We start from the raw sequence: 15,719 nt of genomic DNA on the forward strand, positions 1-15,719 counted from the left end.
TTCATCTTGTTTATGTTTTCCTTTGCTGTGCAAAAGCTTTTAAGTTTGATTAGGTCCCATTTGTTTATTTTTGTTTTTATTTCCATTACTCTAGGAGGTGGATCAAAAAAGATATTTCTGTGATTTATGTCAAAGAGTGTTCTTCCTCTGTTTTCCTCTAAGAGTTTTATAGTGTCCAGTCTTACATTTAGGTCTCTAAGCCATTTTGAGTTTATTTTTGTGTATGGTGTTGCGGAGTGTTGTAATTTCATTCTTTTACACGTAGCTGTCCGGTTTTCCCAGCACCACTTATTGAAGAGACTGTCTTTTCTCCATTGTATATCCTTGCCTCCTTTGTCATAGATTAGTCGATCATAGGTGCGTGGGTTTATCTCTGGGCTTTCTATCTTTTTCCATTGATCTATGTTACTGTTTTTGTGCCACTACCGTATTGTCTTGATTACTGTAGTTTTGTAGTGTAGTCTGAGTTTATTCCTAGGTATTTTATTCTTTTTGTTGCAATGGTAAATGGGAATGTTTCCTTAATTTCTCTTTCAGATTATTCATCATTAGTGTATAGGAATGCAAGAGATTTCTGTGCATTAACTTTGTATCATGCAACTTTACCAGATTCATTGATTAGCTCTAGTAGTTTTCTGGTGGCATCTTTAGGATTCTCTATGTATAGTATCATGTCATCTGCAAAGAGTGACAGTTTTACTTCTTTTTCAATTTGTATTTCTTTTATTTCTTTTTCTTCTCTGATTGCCATGGCTAGGACTTCCAAAACTGTGTTGAATAATAGTGGTGAGAGTGGACATCCTTGTCATGGTCCTGATCTTAGTGGAAATGCTTTAAGTTTTTAACCATTGAGAAGATGTTTGCTGTGGGTTTGTCATATATGGCCTTTATTATGCTGAGATAGGTTCCGTCTATACCCACTTTCTGGAGAGTTTTTTATCATAAATGGGTGTCGAATTTTGTCAAAAGCTTTTTCTGCATCTATTGAGATGATCATATGGTTTTCATTCTTCAATTTGTTAATATGGTATATCACATTGATTGATTTGAGTATACTGAAGAATCCTTGCATCCCTGGGATAAATCCCACTTGATCACGGTGTATGATCCTTTTAATGTGCTGTTGGATTCTGTTTGCTAGTATTTTGTTGAGAATTTTTGCATCTATATTCATCAGGGATATTGGTCTGTAATTTTCTTTTTTTGTCGTATCTTTGTCTGGTTTTGGTATCAGGGTGATGGCGGCCTCATAGAATGAGTTTGGGAGTGTTCCTTCCTCTGCAATTTTTTGGAAGAGTTTGAGAAGGATGGGTGTTAGCTCTTACTCTAAATGTTTGATAGAATTCACCTGTGAAGCCATCTGTCCTGGACTTTTGTTTGTTGGAAGATTTTTAATCACAGTTTCAATTTCATTACTTGTGATTGGTTTCTTCATATTTTCTATTTCTCCTGGCTCAGTCTTGGAAAGTTATACCTTTCTAAGAATTTGTCCATTTCTTTCAGGTTGTCCATTTTATTGGCATAGAGTTGCCTGTAGTAGTCTCTTATGATGCTTTGTATTTCTGTGGTGTCCATTGTAACTTCTCCTTTTTCATTTCTAATTTTATTGATTTGAGTCATCTCCCTCTTTTTCTTGATGAGTCTGGCTAATGGTTTATCAATTGTGGTTATCTTCTCAAAGAACCAGCTTTTAGTTTTATTGATCTTTGCTATTGTTTTCTTTGTTTCTATTTCATTGATTTCTGCTCTGATCTTTATGATTTCTTTCCTTCTGCTAACATTGTGTTTTGTTTGTTCTTCTTTCTCTAGTTCCTTTAGGTGTAGGGTTAGATTGTTTATTTGAGATTTTTCTTCTTTCTTAGGTAGGCTTGTATAGCTATAAACTTCCCTCTTAGAACTGCTTTTCCTGCATCCCATAGGTTTTGAATCATCGTGTTTTCATTGTCATTTGTCTCTAGGTATTTTTTGATTTCCTCTTGGATTTCTTCAGTGATCTCTTGGTTATATAGTAACATATTGTTTAGCCTCCATGTGTTTGTGTTTTTTATGTTTTTTCTCACTGTAATTGATTTCTAATTTCATAGCGTTGTGGTCAGAAAAGATGCTTGATATGATTTCAATTTTATTAAATTTCGTGAGGCTTGATTTGTGACCCAAGTAGTGATCTATCCTGGAGAATGTTCCATGAGCACTTGAGAAGAAAGTGTAATCTGCTGTTTTGGTGTGGAATGTCCTATAAATATCAATTAAATCTATCTGGTCTATTGTGTCATTTAAAGCTTGTGTTTCCTTATTAATTTTCTGTTTGAATGATCTGTCCTTTGGTGTAAGGGAGATGCTAAAGTCCCCCACTATTTTTGTTACTGTCGATTTCCTCTTTTATACCTGTTAGCAGTTGTCTTATGTATTGAGGTGCTCCTATGTTGGGTGCATATATATTTATAATTGTTATATCTTCTTCTTGGATTGATCCCTTGATCATTATGTAGTGTCCTTCCTTGTCTCTTATAACATTGTTTATTTTAAAGTCTTATTTTATCTGATATGAATATTACTACTCCAGCTTTCTTTTGATTTCCTTTTGCATGGAATATCTTTTCCCATGCCCTCACCTTCAGTCTGTATGTGTCCCTAGGTCTGAAGTTGGTCTCTTGTAGACAGCATGTATATGGGTCTTATTTTTGTATCCTTTCAGCAAGGCTGTGTCTTTTGGTTGGAGCATTTAATCCATTCACATTTAAGGTAATTTGTATATGTATGTTCCTATGACCATTTTCTAAATTGTTTTGGGTTTGTTTTTGTAGGTTTGTTTCTTCTCTTGTGTTTCCCACTTAGAGCAGTTCCTTTAGCATTTGTTGTAGAGCTGGTTTGGTGGTGGTGACTTCTCTTAGCTTTTGCTTGTCGGTAAAGCTTTTGCTTTCTCCGTCAAATCTGAATGAGATGTCGGGTAGAGTAATCTTGGTTGTAGGTTCTTCCCTTTCCTCACTTTAAGTATATCATGCCAGTCCCTTCTGGCTTGTAGAGTTTTTGCTGAGAAATCAGCTATTAACCTTATGGGAGTTCTCTTGTATGTTTTTTGTCATTTTTCCATTGCTGCTTTTTTTTTTTTTTTTTGCAGTACACGGGCCTCTCACTGTTGTGGCCTCTTCCGTTGCGGAGCACAGGCTCCGGATGTGCAGGCTCAGCGGCCATGGCTCATGGGCCCAGCCGCTCCACGGCATGTGGGATCTTCCCAGACCGGGGCACGAACCCGTGTCCCCTGCATCGGCAGGCGGACTCTCAACCACTGCGCCACCAGGGAAGCCCTCCATTGCTGCTTTTAATACTTTTTCTTTGTCTTTGATTTTTGCCAGTTTGATTACTATGTGTTTCGGCATGTTTCTCCTTGGGTTTATCCTGTATTGGGCTCTCTCCGCTTCCTGGACTTGGGTGGCTATTTCCTTTCCCATGTTAGGGAAGTTTTCGACTATAATCTCTTCAAATCTTTTCTCGGAACCTTTCTCTCTCTTCTCCTTCTGGGACCCGTATAAAGCAAATGTTGTTGCCTTTAATGTTGTCCCAGAGGTCTCCTAGGCTGTCTTCATTTCTTTTCGTTCTTTTTTCTTTATTTTGTTCCACAGCAGTGAATTCCACCATTCTGTTTTCCAGGTCACTTATCCGTTCTTCTGCTTCAGTTATTCTGCTATTGTTTCCTTCTAGTGTAGTTTTCATTTCAGTTATAATATTGTTCATCTCTGTTTGTTTGTCCTTTAATTCTTCTAGGTCTTTGTTAAACATTTCTTGGATCTTCTCGATCCTTGCCTCCCTTGTTTTTCCGAAGTCCTGGATCATCTTCACTATCATTATTCTGAATTCTTTTTCTGGAAGGTTGCCTATCTCCACTTCATTTAGTTGTTTTCTGGAGTTTTACCTTGTTCCTTCATCTGGTACATAGCCCTCTGCCTTTTCATCTTGTCTATCTTTCTGTGAATATGTTTTTTTTTTTTTTTTCCACAGGCTGCAGGATTGTAGTTCTTACTTCTGCTCTCTGCCGTCTGGTGGATGAGGCTTTCTAAGAGGCTTGTGCAAGCTTCCTGGTGGGAGGGTCTGATGGTGGGTAGAACTGACTATTGCTCTCATGGGCAGAGCTCAGTAAAACTTCAATCTGCTTGACTGCTGATGGGTGGGGCTGAGTTCCCTCCCTGTTGGTTGTTTGGCCTGAGGAGACCCAACACTGGAGCCTACTTGGGCTCTTTGGTGAGAGTAATGGCAGACTCTGGGAGGGCTCACGCCAAAGAGTACTTCCCAGAACTTCTGCTGACAGTGTCCTTTCCCCCATGGTGAGCCACAGCCGCCGCCCCCCCCCGCCCCCCGCAGGATACCCTCCAACACTAGCAGGTAGGTCTGGTTCAGTCTCCCCTGGGGTCACTGCTCCTTCCCCTAGGTCCCGATGCACACACTACTTTGTGTGTGCCCTCCAAGAGTGGAGTCTCTGTTTTCCCCAGTCCTGTCGAAGTCCTGGAATCAAATCCCACTAGCCTTCAAAGTCTGATTCTCTAGGAATTCCTCCTCCTGTTGGTGGACCCCCTGGTTGGGAAGCCTGACATGGGGCTCAGAACCTTCACTCCAGTGGGTGGACTACTGTGGTATAAGTGTTCTCCAGTCTGTTAGTCACCCACCCAGCAGTTACGGGATTTGATTTTACTGTGATTGCGCCCCTCCTACCATCTCATTGTGGCTTCTCCTTTGTTTTTGGATGTGGGGTATCGTTTTTGGTGAGTTCCAGTGTCTTCCTGTTGATGATTGTCCAGCAGCTAGTTGTGTTTCTTTCTTGAATGTTTTGAAGAAATATGTTTCTTCCCATCAACCATCATTGTAATTAAAGATCCACTTGGGGGAATTTCTTTTTGTGGACTTGTGTTACATATTATTTATGCAGTGCCTGATCTTTTAGGAAAATAATTCAGCAAGGCCACAAATGGTCTAGCAAGTTCCTCTAGCATGTCAGGATTTCTCTTCTAGAATAGAAGGTAGAGGATTAAAGTAGTGCAGATTCTTAATGTGTGTCTACTAACTGGAATGAACTAGGAGAGAATCAAACAAGGGATAGAAATTTCAGCCACTTATTTATGGTGACAAAGTGCCCTAACTTTTAAGAAATGGAAGGGAGGAAATTAGTATGATATAATTAACTTTAAGATGAAGTTGAATACTAATATGTATTGTCCAGTATAATGGTCATCTACTGACAAATGAGATAAAGAAAGGCAAAAGATCTGTTCAGGGAACAGATTTATTGGTGTCCTGTAAGAAGAACAAAGGTGTTAACAAGGTGCCAAGTGTGCTAGTTACAGATAGCTGTAGGTGGAAGAGCCACACAAAGTGGGAATCAGGTCAGATTATTGAGTAAACTAGAAAACTACCACAATCATGTGGGGATGAGATCAGAATAATTCAAGCAAAAAAAGAAGAGACAGTTTACAAAGACATTTAGGTAATGGAAAATTTTGTCATGTTTATGAAATTGTAGATTAAGGACAGCGATGTCTAAAAGGGCAAGAGATTAGCAATGACCAACTGCAAAAAGGAAGATATTTTGTGTCTTATTCTTTTTTTGTTTGTAGGGAAAAATAAAAATAACTTGACCAATCCCCTAGCAAAAGAAAGGCTATGTCTTGTGATGCTTTTAATAAAACAGGAAACAGAGAGATAGGAGAGATGAGGGTATATGAAAAAGTCTGGTAAAACAAACAAAACTGCATGTGTTTAATTTAGAAATATAGGTTGGATTGCATGAATCTTTGTACTTAGGTTAATGAATGATATTAGTGCTACTTTTCTAATTAAAAAAATTATGGGTGTCTGCACAAGTCCTGGGAGGTTATAAATTGTATTTATATGCATTTGTTTATTTTCCTTAAAGCAACATCACTTCAGTAACTACAAGTCATTGATTAGTTATTAGTCAAAATTCTCGTCACTAGCATTTAATCAAATTTAGTATAGTATGAGGACAAAATATGCCATAACAATTTAATTCTGCTTTTTAAAAGAACCTGTTAACTCAGTTCTTTTCCATTCTGAATGAAATTTCCTTACTGGCTATATGGAGATAGTAAAAATGATAAAATTGTTGAAAGAATAAAAATTCCCATTTTGGCTTCTATTGTATTCTGTGCTGATAGGAATAGCAGGGTAATGAGGCTTGATTATTTATTACTATAAAAGGGTTAACTTTGGGATTATGACTTTTCATTGCAAATGGAGGTACAACATTATTCAGCTTGATTATCTCTGCATAGCAATGTGTATATATATTTGTATGTATATGTACACATATATCTAGGTAATGTTTAGTGTTGTATTATACTTCTATTTCTGACATAACAGTTTTACATTTAATTGTTCTAAAAACTCAGCATGCCCAAAGGGTATTTTGAAAGATATGACAATAGTTTGGAAAGACAAAGAGTAAATCATGATTATTTAACATGCTGGAAGGCCCAGAAGGATTTAAGATATTAATGTGCCTTATGAAGGAACTGACTTGGAGAATTTTCAAGTGGTGGTATAACAGCAACGGCAACAACAACGACAACACTTTATACCTATATTGGCTTTCATTGCCACACATTATCTGATTTATTCAAGATTCTGTGATGTGGATGTAGTGACTGTTACCATTTGATAGATAAGGAAACAGGCTAAAAGAGTGACTTGCCAAAGGTCACAGTATGTGTTAAGACCTGTGCAGAGTCTGAGATTTTACCCTATTTACAAGTTAACAAGCTAGTCTTTCACTGTTTCATGTGTAGTGGCAGAAGACACAGGACTCCTGAGTTGGAGGCAAAGGACTTTTATTACTCACAGTACAGTAAGCATCATGAGTCTCATGTTGATTTGAACTGCTTCCCCATCCCCGCCCCCTTAATCCAAAGTAGGCAATGCAGGTAGAACTATTACATGGTTGCTGTGCAAGCAGTGACATATCAAGAAACACCAACCTTCTCATCACATGGAAAAAAATATATTTTTTATTTAATATCTATTGATATATCTTTAGTATCTATATGAGATGATGGAAGTTCACTGAACTATTGTGGTTATCATTTCATGATGTATGTAAGTCAAATCATTATACTGTACAACTTAAACTTCTATACAGTGCTGTATGGCATTTATATCTCAATGAAACTGTAAGAAAAAAAAAGAAACACTGGACTTGGGGATTCATTGTTTTTATTGTTTATTCACTGTTTCCATTGCTTTGCTGAAGCAAGCCAGCTCTTGGTCAGGTGGAAGACACTATCCCTAAAGGTTGCTTGCTGCAAATGCAACCTTGAGAAGTGATCCATGAAAAGAGTAGTCGGGGTTTTGCATTCTTGGCATACTCAGCAAGGATGTACAGGGATGCTCAGGTCTCATGGTGGGATGCTTTTTCCAATAATATGTGGCAGAATTAGACCTTAAATATAGTTTTACTGTATCAGACTTAAATTCTAGCTGAAAAGGAAGCCCTTTTCCCCCAGATATACTTATCTTATTTTTCTGTCTTCTCCAGGACATCTTGCAACTAGTCCTCGTAGCTTATTTGATATACTCAGTTACTAAATCCAGTTATAGTTATTATGAAGGCAGAGAATAGATAACAGGGCCCAGTTTAAGGAAACTTACTGGTCTTAGTCTCAGACTCTCCTCTAGTCTTCACTAGATACTGGCACTGCAAAGAGCCATAATAATGTTTTCATAAAGGAAGTTCCTTGTCCCTATGGCCACAGTAACATTGGCTATAAAAACTGGAGAGAATAATAGGAACTATAAGGAAATGTGGATGAGTGGTGTAATTAATGGTGGATATAAGGTGTGACAGAAGAAAAAGGTTGTTTATTAATACCTCTTTTAAGTCAGGGTTTTGCTTTTCCTAAGGGAATAATTAAAATAGAGTTTGAGGTTCGAAAGAACTTAAGGAATATTAAATCCAGGCTCCTATATTTATTTTATAGAGTAGAAAATTAAGACATAAAATTGTTAAATGGTTGCTCAGGATCAAGTTTCTAGTAACAAAGTAAGGTGATGGGGCAAAAGTTAGATTATTGTGATAATCACACACCCAGTATTGGATTGTTACTCCCCTTTAACTAGAGCAGTCTATAGGAGTCAGTCAGTAACATTTGTTGAATTACTTTTATGATTGAATAAGATATATTCTCAGTCCTCAAATAATTCATATACTAGTGTTCAATAAGAATTCGATTTGATATCTATTATTCTAAAATCTTGTACAAATTGCATAGATTAATTCAAGTTGGTGGGGGGGAAGGGACAGCTTTATAAATGTACAGATAGTTGAGCTAGGTCTTGAAGAATTACAATGAAGTTTCTATGCGAGAAGTGGAAGTCCAGCATTCCAAGCAGAGAGAGAACCACGTACATTGGCATGGTGAATGAAAGTATATAAGTTGATCAGGAAATGATCAGTGGTTTGATGTAGCTGAGTGTAACTAGATTTGAGAGTGGAATTGCAGGCAGAATCCAAATTAGGAAAATCTTAGATACCATGCTAAATACTCTGGACATTTTTGGGGGGAAACACTGACATTTTAAGGCAACTTGGTATATGAGGTATAAGAGGAAAAGGTGAGTTCAGAAATCAGAATCAGTTAAAAAGAAGAAAAAAGGAATGTCACAAAAGCCAACTGCTGAGAAATAAATGTCACAAAAGCCAACTGCTGAGAAATACAGTATTTGAAGGGTAGCAGAAAATGCCACCCCATAATATGCCAATTTGATGTAAGGATTGTTTTGAGCTGAAGGCAATTAAAAGAAGCAGATATTTGCCTAAAGGCCCATAGCTTTTGTAAAGGTATTCTGCCTCTGTTCTCTACCAGGAAGGACAGAAGTTAATTACCAGAGACTGCATGAAAGTATCCTACACAACAAACCTTACTTAATTAGCCCCTATCTTCCATTAGTTCCTACATATATTTATATTCCCACAATTTGCTGTCCTAGAAACTCAAAGTCCTTCTTCTTTTTGTTAAAATGCTATATAAATCCAAGTTGTAACCACTCTTTCATTTACTCATCACTGAATATTCCCATGTGTATGCCTGGTATGCACGTTAATAAACTTGTTTGTTTTTATTTTGTTAATCTGCCTTGTCAATCTAATTAACAAGGTCCCAAACAGGAGAATCTAGAAGGATAGAGGGAAGAAGTTTTTTCCTCCCCTACAAGTTGTAAATAGGATCAAATGTGTCAGGTAGGATGAAGACTGAAAAGGGTCCATTGTATTTGGAAATAAAAAGGTCATTGGTGCCTTCTATCTAAGCAGTTTCAGTAGAGTGTGAGAACAGAAGTAAAATGGCTGCTTTCTGCTGATGGAAAGATTCAGCAAATGGATACAACATTTGTTCATGTCCTTTTATCTTAAATCTGAATAATTGACAGTTTGTATCATATTCTGTTTCAAACCTTCAACCTTCTCAAACTAGTTATAACAAATTACATTTATTTCTGTATGACCCTTCATGGGTTTTCCCTTTCAGATCCCACCCTATTGGTCAATGGCCCACAAAGGATAAAAGGTTACATACCTTATGCTAAGGAAAAAATCACATTATCTAGTGGAACTGTCACTATTTTCCATAACAGCCTCATCCTACCTACATTCACTTCCATTGTAACATTTTTAAAAAACCCATCTCCATTAGCAAATTACTATTGTAGATAGAACCCACATTGTTATTGGCTTTTATAATATAATACTGCTGTGTAATATTAGAATATCTTATCCTAAATATTTACGACATAAGTTTTATGCATAATTCTTTTTCTTTAAGAAGTACTTTCAAATATATCTAGTTGTATGATTACACATTTTTAAAAGCCTGTTACTATATCTCAGTGTTAACTGAAATGTTAACCTCATTATTTCTTAGTGTTGGGATTAGATGAGTATGTTTAATGGTCTTATTTTTATATAAAAATACTAAGAAGATATTTCTAAATTTTTAAAGTAATAAATGTCAGATTTTAGTTTTAGTCTTCTTTTTCCCTGGAGGTTGTTATATTTTGTCTATATATAACATCAAATTATAGTTTATAAATTGAAGTTTGTAACTATGTAAATTTCAAACTCTTTACATCATTAAAGCAGGTTAATTGGCTTGGGTTAAGACTTCATCTGAGAATTCTTGATTTTAGTATAAATTTAAGGATTTGGAGAGTTTAAAATCTGAATTTTTGAAGGGGAATTGAGACTGTGAATATGTCTCTAAACTTCGAAGTGTAGTCAGCTTCCAGTTATCTGCATGTACCAGAGACCATCCCCTCCTAGGTGGGAATTTCTTAGTCCTGCTGGGAAATTGCCCTTGCCTGCATCCAGTAGAAAAGGGTTCCACCCATCTTGTTGGTTTTTAAAGCCAGTTTGTCTCCCCACCCATGCAGATGGTGTGATTGCATATCACCTGTCTTTCAAATGCACTCCTCCTTAGAAGTTAGGAGATTAAGTTCTGAGTGACATTGGCATTCTAAAATTGACTGTCACATCTGCAATTCAAATAGTACTTATTCTCTATGTAGAAATTAAATTAGAAGTATTTTAATAGCCAAATAAATTAGCTTAGTATTTTAATAGCCCATGGTTATAATCATTTACTTAAAATTAGTGAGGCACTGATTTCAAACAGTTGTCATTTTCATTTAGATAGTTGTTTTTATGTTTTTCTTTATTATTACATGGAATTTATTAAACTTCACAGTGCAGCTGTAAATCAGGGAGAGAGCAGAATCCTGGTGTAAATGAGGTAGCTTTCAGGAGACAGAACAGCCTGGGCTCAGATATGACTTTATGGTGGAATGCAAAGGGTTAGGTGAGAGCTTCTGAAAGGAGTGAAATCTAAACAGAGGTCGAAAACATGAGATGTTCAGGCTGGAAAAGGAGTTGCGAATTGAGAAGGAAGAGTGTCCAGGAGAAGAGAAAGCGTATTTGAAGGCATAGAGGCTAGAGAGAGCACACTTTGTTAGTGAAACTTGTTAAAAATAAACCATCACCACCACCACCATCACTAACTAAAGTCCTTTGATGCAAAGATGGAGCATGGCAAGAGGAGATTGTAGAGCAATTTAAGGATATACTAAAGGGTTTTAGGCAAGGTAGTGATCAACTTCATATTTTACAAGTATCACTGATATTGCAATCTGTGGAACAGATTGGTGGGGGCAAGATTTGATGCAGGTTGACTGATGATGAGACTTTTACAATAATCCAAGTAAGAGATAATGGTGGCTTGATTAGTATGTTATTGATGAGGAAAGAAGGAAAATGATGAGCTATTTCCAAGATAATTAATAGTTCTTAGAGATAGATTAGGTGGATGGAATAGGGAGAGGGAATAACTGAGGTTGACTCTCTTGTTTCTAGCTTGCCAACAGACAGGATGGTGATTCTTCCAAGGAGGATGGTGGATTTGGTTTTCTCCCCATGACTCTCCTGAGGAGGATGGATTTATGATTTTTATCCCCATGAATGGATGAAGTGAGACAGGAGAAGGGAAGATTGGAAAGAAGGGAATATTAACTTTGAGAAAGACCACTCATCAAGAAAATGTGGAGCCAGAAAGCCAAAGGTGCTTACTACCATGGGGCTGTTTTTATAGTCCATGGATGTAGCTTCTTGTAAGAAACCCATTTGTTTTACTTGTTATAATTTTATCTTTATAACAGTATATAAATATTATTTTTCTCTTCCCATTTTGTAATATAGTGTTCTTCTCTCAGCATTAGATCTGAAAGGAACCTTGGAAATGATAGTTTCTGTCAATAGGTGAGGAAATTGGAGCTCTGAGAGAAGGCCACATGATATCTGTGGAGTGAGAGAAGTAGTAGAATCCAAGTCTCCTAAAGGCCACTTCATCACTCTTTCCGTAGTGTAGTACCTAGCCAGCTCCACATTGATTATTGCATTCCATTAAAACAAATAAATGAAGTTGAAGACTTTGTGGAAGAAAAACATCATTATCACAGAAGAAGGGAAAATTGCATAAATAAATATATTCTTTACTTAACACTTCTTTGCTAGTACAGAATGCTGTTTAAGGTAACCAGGGTTACAGAAATTCAGTCACTTCTCAGTATTGCCTTTCCTATCCTTCCATTGACCTTCCACCCTGAAGAACTGGCAAGGGTTAAAACTCGGGTGATCTGGACTTAGGCTTAGCTTTATCTCTAACAAATAGATGAACTTGTTCCACTTCTATAGATCTCTGTTTCTGTATCTCAGAAAATAAGATCCCTTTAAAATCCTTTCTATTTTCTCTCTGTATCATTTTATATTTTCCATTACTGGTTGTCTTTACTTTCTTCCCTAAACTGCTTCTCCTTCTCCATGGCAAATAGAAACCTCTAAAAAACCTAAGTACCGTTAAGTCAGTGACGTGTAGGTCTAGGATGGTCCTGCTTATGGAGTGAGTAGAATAGGGCCAGATTTTGCTTTGTTCTGTTAGTAACATATCACCATATTTACTTTCCTTCTTTGAAAAACAGGCCTTGAAATCAGGAAGATAAGGCAAAAGAGGAAGGTCCTAGAATCTGAAGTAGATGAGGGTTGGGTGTAGGGCAGGTATAGTGCTGTGGTCTTCCAAGTGGACAAAGGACACCGTAGGAGATGTAAATGATGATTCAGTGGTTTTGGAGAGAAAATATTAGAAGTTTTATTTGTTTTTATTTTTTTTAATTTTTTTTTTAAGCAGATGTTGGGGGTAGGAGTTTATTAATTAATTTATTTATTTTTGCTGTGTTGAGTCTTCGTTTCTGTGCGAGGGCTTTCTCTAGTGTGGCAAGCGGGGGCCACTCTTCATCGCAGTGCATGGGCCTCTCACTATCGTGGCCTCTCTTGTTGCGGAGCACAGGCTCCAGACGCACAGGCTCAGTAGTTGTGGTTCACCAGCCTAGTTGCTCCGCGGCATGTGGGATCCTCCGAGACCAGGGCTTGAACCCGTGTCCCCTGCATTAGCAGGCAGATTCTCAACCACTGCGCCACCAGGGAAACCCCTGTTTTTATTTTTAATTTCTTTATTTTCACAATTCTGCTTTTGTGTATGTCATAATATATGACAAATCAATATAGTACATGCATATATTTACAAATGAATATATATATATTCATTCATATTGTATGTTGTGTGATTATGCTTACACATGTTAAGCTAACAGAAGGTTATGGTCAAATAAGTTTGGGAACCATTAGTGAAGACTTTGCAAAAAAGGTGAGTCAAGGATATCAAGATAAATACCATGTACTTAATTTCTCATTTTTGGATATCATCCTGTCTGGAAATAAAGAGAAGAAATCTAAAATAAAGATAACAACAAATAGCATTTTGGTAGTTTAATTTATTTAACTGAGTCTTTTATAGAGTTGAGGAAAGGTATTCACCCACAAAAATATTTAATTTTAAGATTAATTTTACTCTTGTTCATGATTTTTTTGGGGGGATTAAGTAACTCATATTGAAATTGACAGTATAATTTAACTTATTTAAACTTTTCAACTCAAGGAGTAAGTACTAGATTTCATTAGTGATTTTAAAAGATTTGCTAAGAATTTCAAAATCCTACTTCTTCAGTTTTTTTCCATTTATTTTGTCTTATTTTATTTTATTTTTTCCTGATTTTTTTCTCACAGAATAAGGCCACAGCTTGCCAAAGAAAGGATTGAAGGTTGCCATATTTGTACATCTGTCACACCGGGAGAACCTCAGGTCTTCCTAGGCAAAGATAAAGCTTTCACTTTTGATTATGTGTTTGACATTGACTCCCAGCAAGAGCAGATCTACACTCAGTGTATAGAAAAACTAATTGAAGGTTGTTTTGAAGGATATAATGCTACAGTTTTTGCTTATGGACAAGTAAGTACCAAATTATTTTCATAGAAGCTGTAACTTTACAGAAGTGTCAATTCAATTGCACTTTCACTTCTGTCACTTGAGATTATGTTATTAAGATCAAGCATTCATTTTTCTCTGTTCTTTTATTCAGACTGGAGCTGGCAAAACATACACAATGGGAACAGGATTTGATGTTAACATCATTGAGGAAGAACAGGGTATTATTTCTCGTGCTGTTAAACACCTTTTCAAGAGTATCGAAGAAAAAAAACACACTTCCATTAAAAATGGACTTCCTCCTCCAGATTTTAAAGTGAATGCCCAATTCTTAGAGGTAATAGTCTAATTGTGTCATTAGTTTCCTTTAAATCTTATTCTTAAGACCATAGCCCTATGATTTTATACTCCCGCTTCCATTTTAGTGCTTGGCATATAGTGTTCAGTAAATGTTGACTAAATTAGCGTTAGGTTATAGGCGATAGCAACAAGAGATAATAGGTTATAAGTATTCCTTACTTGTTGGCATTTAAGATTATAAACATTTGACCAGTGTCCACAGAGTAAAACAATTAATATTGTTTATTTCAGATTTTTTATCTGAGAATTACTGTGGTAATGTAGGCAGGCTCACAAAGTACTGGGAACACAGTGACTGAGACCAAAAGGGAGGGGGAGATTGTGAGGAATAATAGGATTGATGCTGTAGCACTAATCTGGTGGCAGAAGCTGGTATTCCTACAAGGATAGGCAGATGTTTTGATGCAACGTGCAAAGGTTGGGTTTAGGGCAGTCTAGGCTGGTGGGAGGGACATACCAGTAAGAGGACATCTAGGATTTGAGCAATGTTACACTTGGGTGGACAGTGCCATTATAATTCTGTATACTTGGTCCAAAGAGTGTTCTAGTCTAATTGTAATCTCGATCACCAGAGCTAATCATTTTGATAATCGATGAAACATTTTATTCAGCATTATATAGCACAAAATAGAAAACTTAATTCAAATTAACATCAGTTATCTTACTGCTGGTTTTAATGGACATTCCAATTTAGTAAAAACCAAGAATATAATTATGTGTTTCTACCAAAAGAAAGGTAACTAGTGATGGAAAAAGGAAAGAAACGGTGTCTTCAGTCTTCCCCTTCTCCCTCCAAATGTTATTAGGCATTGTGACTTTAAGCATATTGATAGAAAAATAGTTGTATGTATCCTCTTCTAAAGTGGTAGCACAATTTTGTCAGCCTCTATTGATACAGAAACTACATTGCTGACCTTGCAAAAATACTATTTATTTTTAGGTACACTAAGAAGGGTTGTAGGGCAAAAGAAAATATATTTTTAGTTCAAGTAGTAAAAATTATTAAGAACTTCCCTAAGCTTAGGATTTGTTTACATTTGATACATATTTTTTTAGTATTTGCTTGTATTTATATCTATATATCTCTTGCAAAGGATTAGTGGATGATTTTAGCTAGTCTTTAACTCATTAGTCATGATTAGGTCTTTACTGTTCTTACTCTTGTAAAGAAATCTGGTATTTGTTTGTATTTGTGATCATTTTATGTTTTATTTTGAAGAAATATATGTATTTGGCAGAACTTTTAAGATATGTTTGAAAGATAACATGCAATATGTGTTATTACATCCATGAGGCAATTTCTGCTAACATTAAACTTATAATATTTCTTTTTGTTAGCTGTATAACGAAGAGGTTCTTGACTTATTTGATACCACTCGTGATATTGATGCAAAAAATAAAAAATCAAATATAAGGATTCATGAAGATTCAGCTGGAGGAATTTATACCGTGGGCGTCACAACACGTACAGTGATTACAGAATCCGAGGTGACA

The 15,719-nt window shown here is 36.3% G+C and overlaps 1 protein-coding gene across 6 annotated transcripts in view; it reads left to right on the forward strand.

Annotated features, from left to right (window-relative positions):
* Nucleotides 1-15,719, forward strand: part of KIF21A (kinesin family member 21A) — a 159,979-nt gene that overhangs the window by 68,769 nt on the left and 75,491 nt on the right. For all 6 annotated transcript variants that reach the window (XM_032646357.1, XM_032646358.1, XM_032646360.1 and 3 more), the window contains exons 2-4: nt 13,667-13,889; nt 14,020-14,202; nt 15,564-15,713. In XM_032646357.1, the coding sequence (XP_032502248.1) occupies nt 13,667-13,889; nt 14,020-14,202; nt 15,564-15,713 (556 nt within the window). The remainder of the gene's footprint in view (nt 1-13,666; nt 13,890-14,019; nt 14,203-15,563; nt 15,714-15,719) is intronic.

The sequence above is a fragment of the Phocoena sinus genome, chromosome 10 (assembly GCF_008692025.1).
Source record: "Phocoena sinus isolate mPhoSin1 chromosome 10, mPhoSin1.pri, whole genome shotgun sequence".
In the NCBI taxonomy this organism is placed as follows: domain Eukaryota; kingdom Metazoa; phylum Chordata; class Mammalia; order Artiodactyla; family Phocoenidae; genus Phocoena; species Phocoena sinus.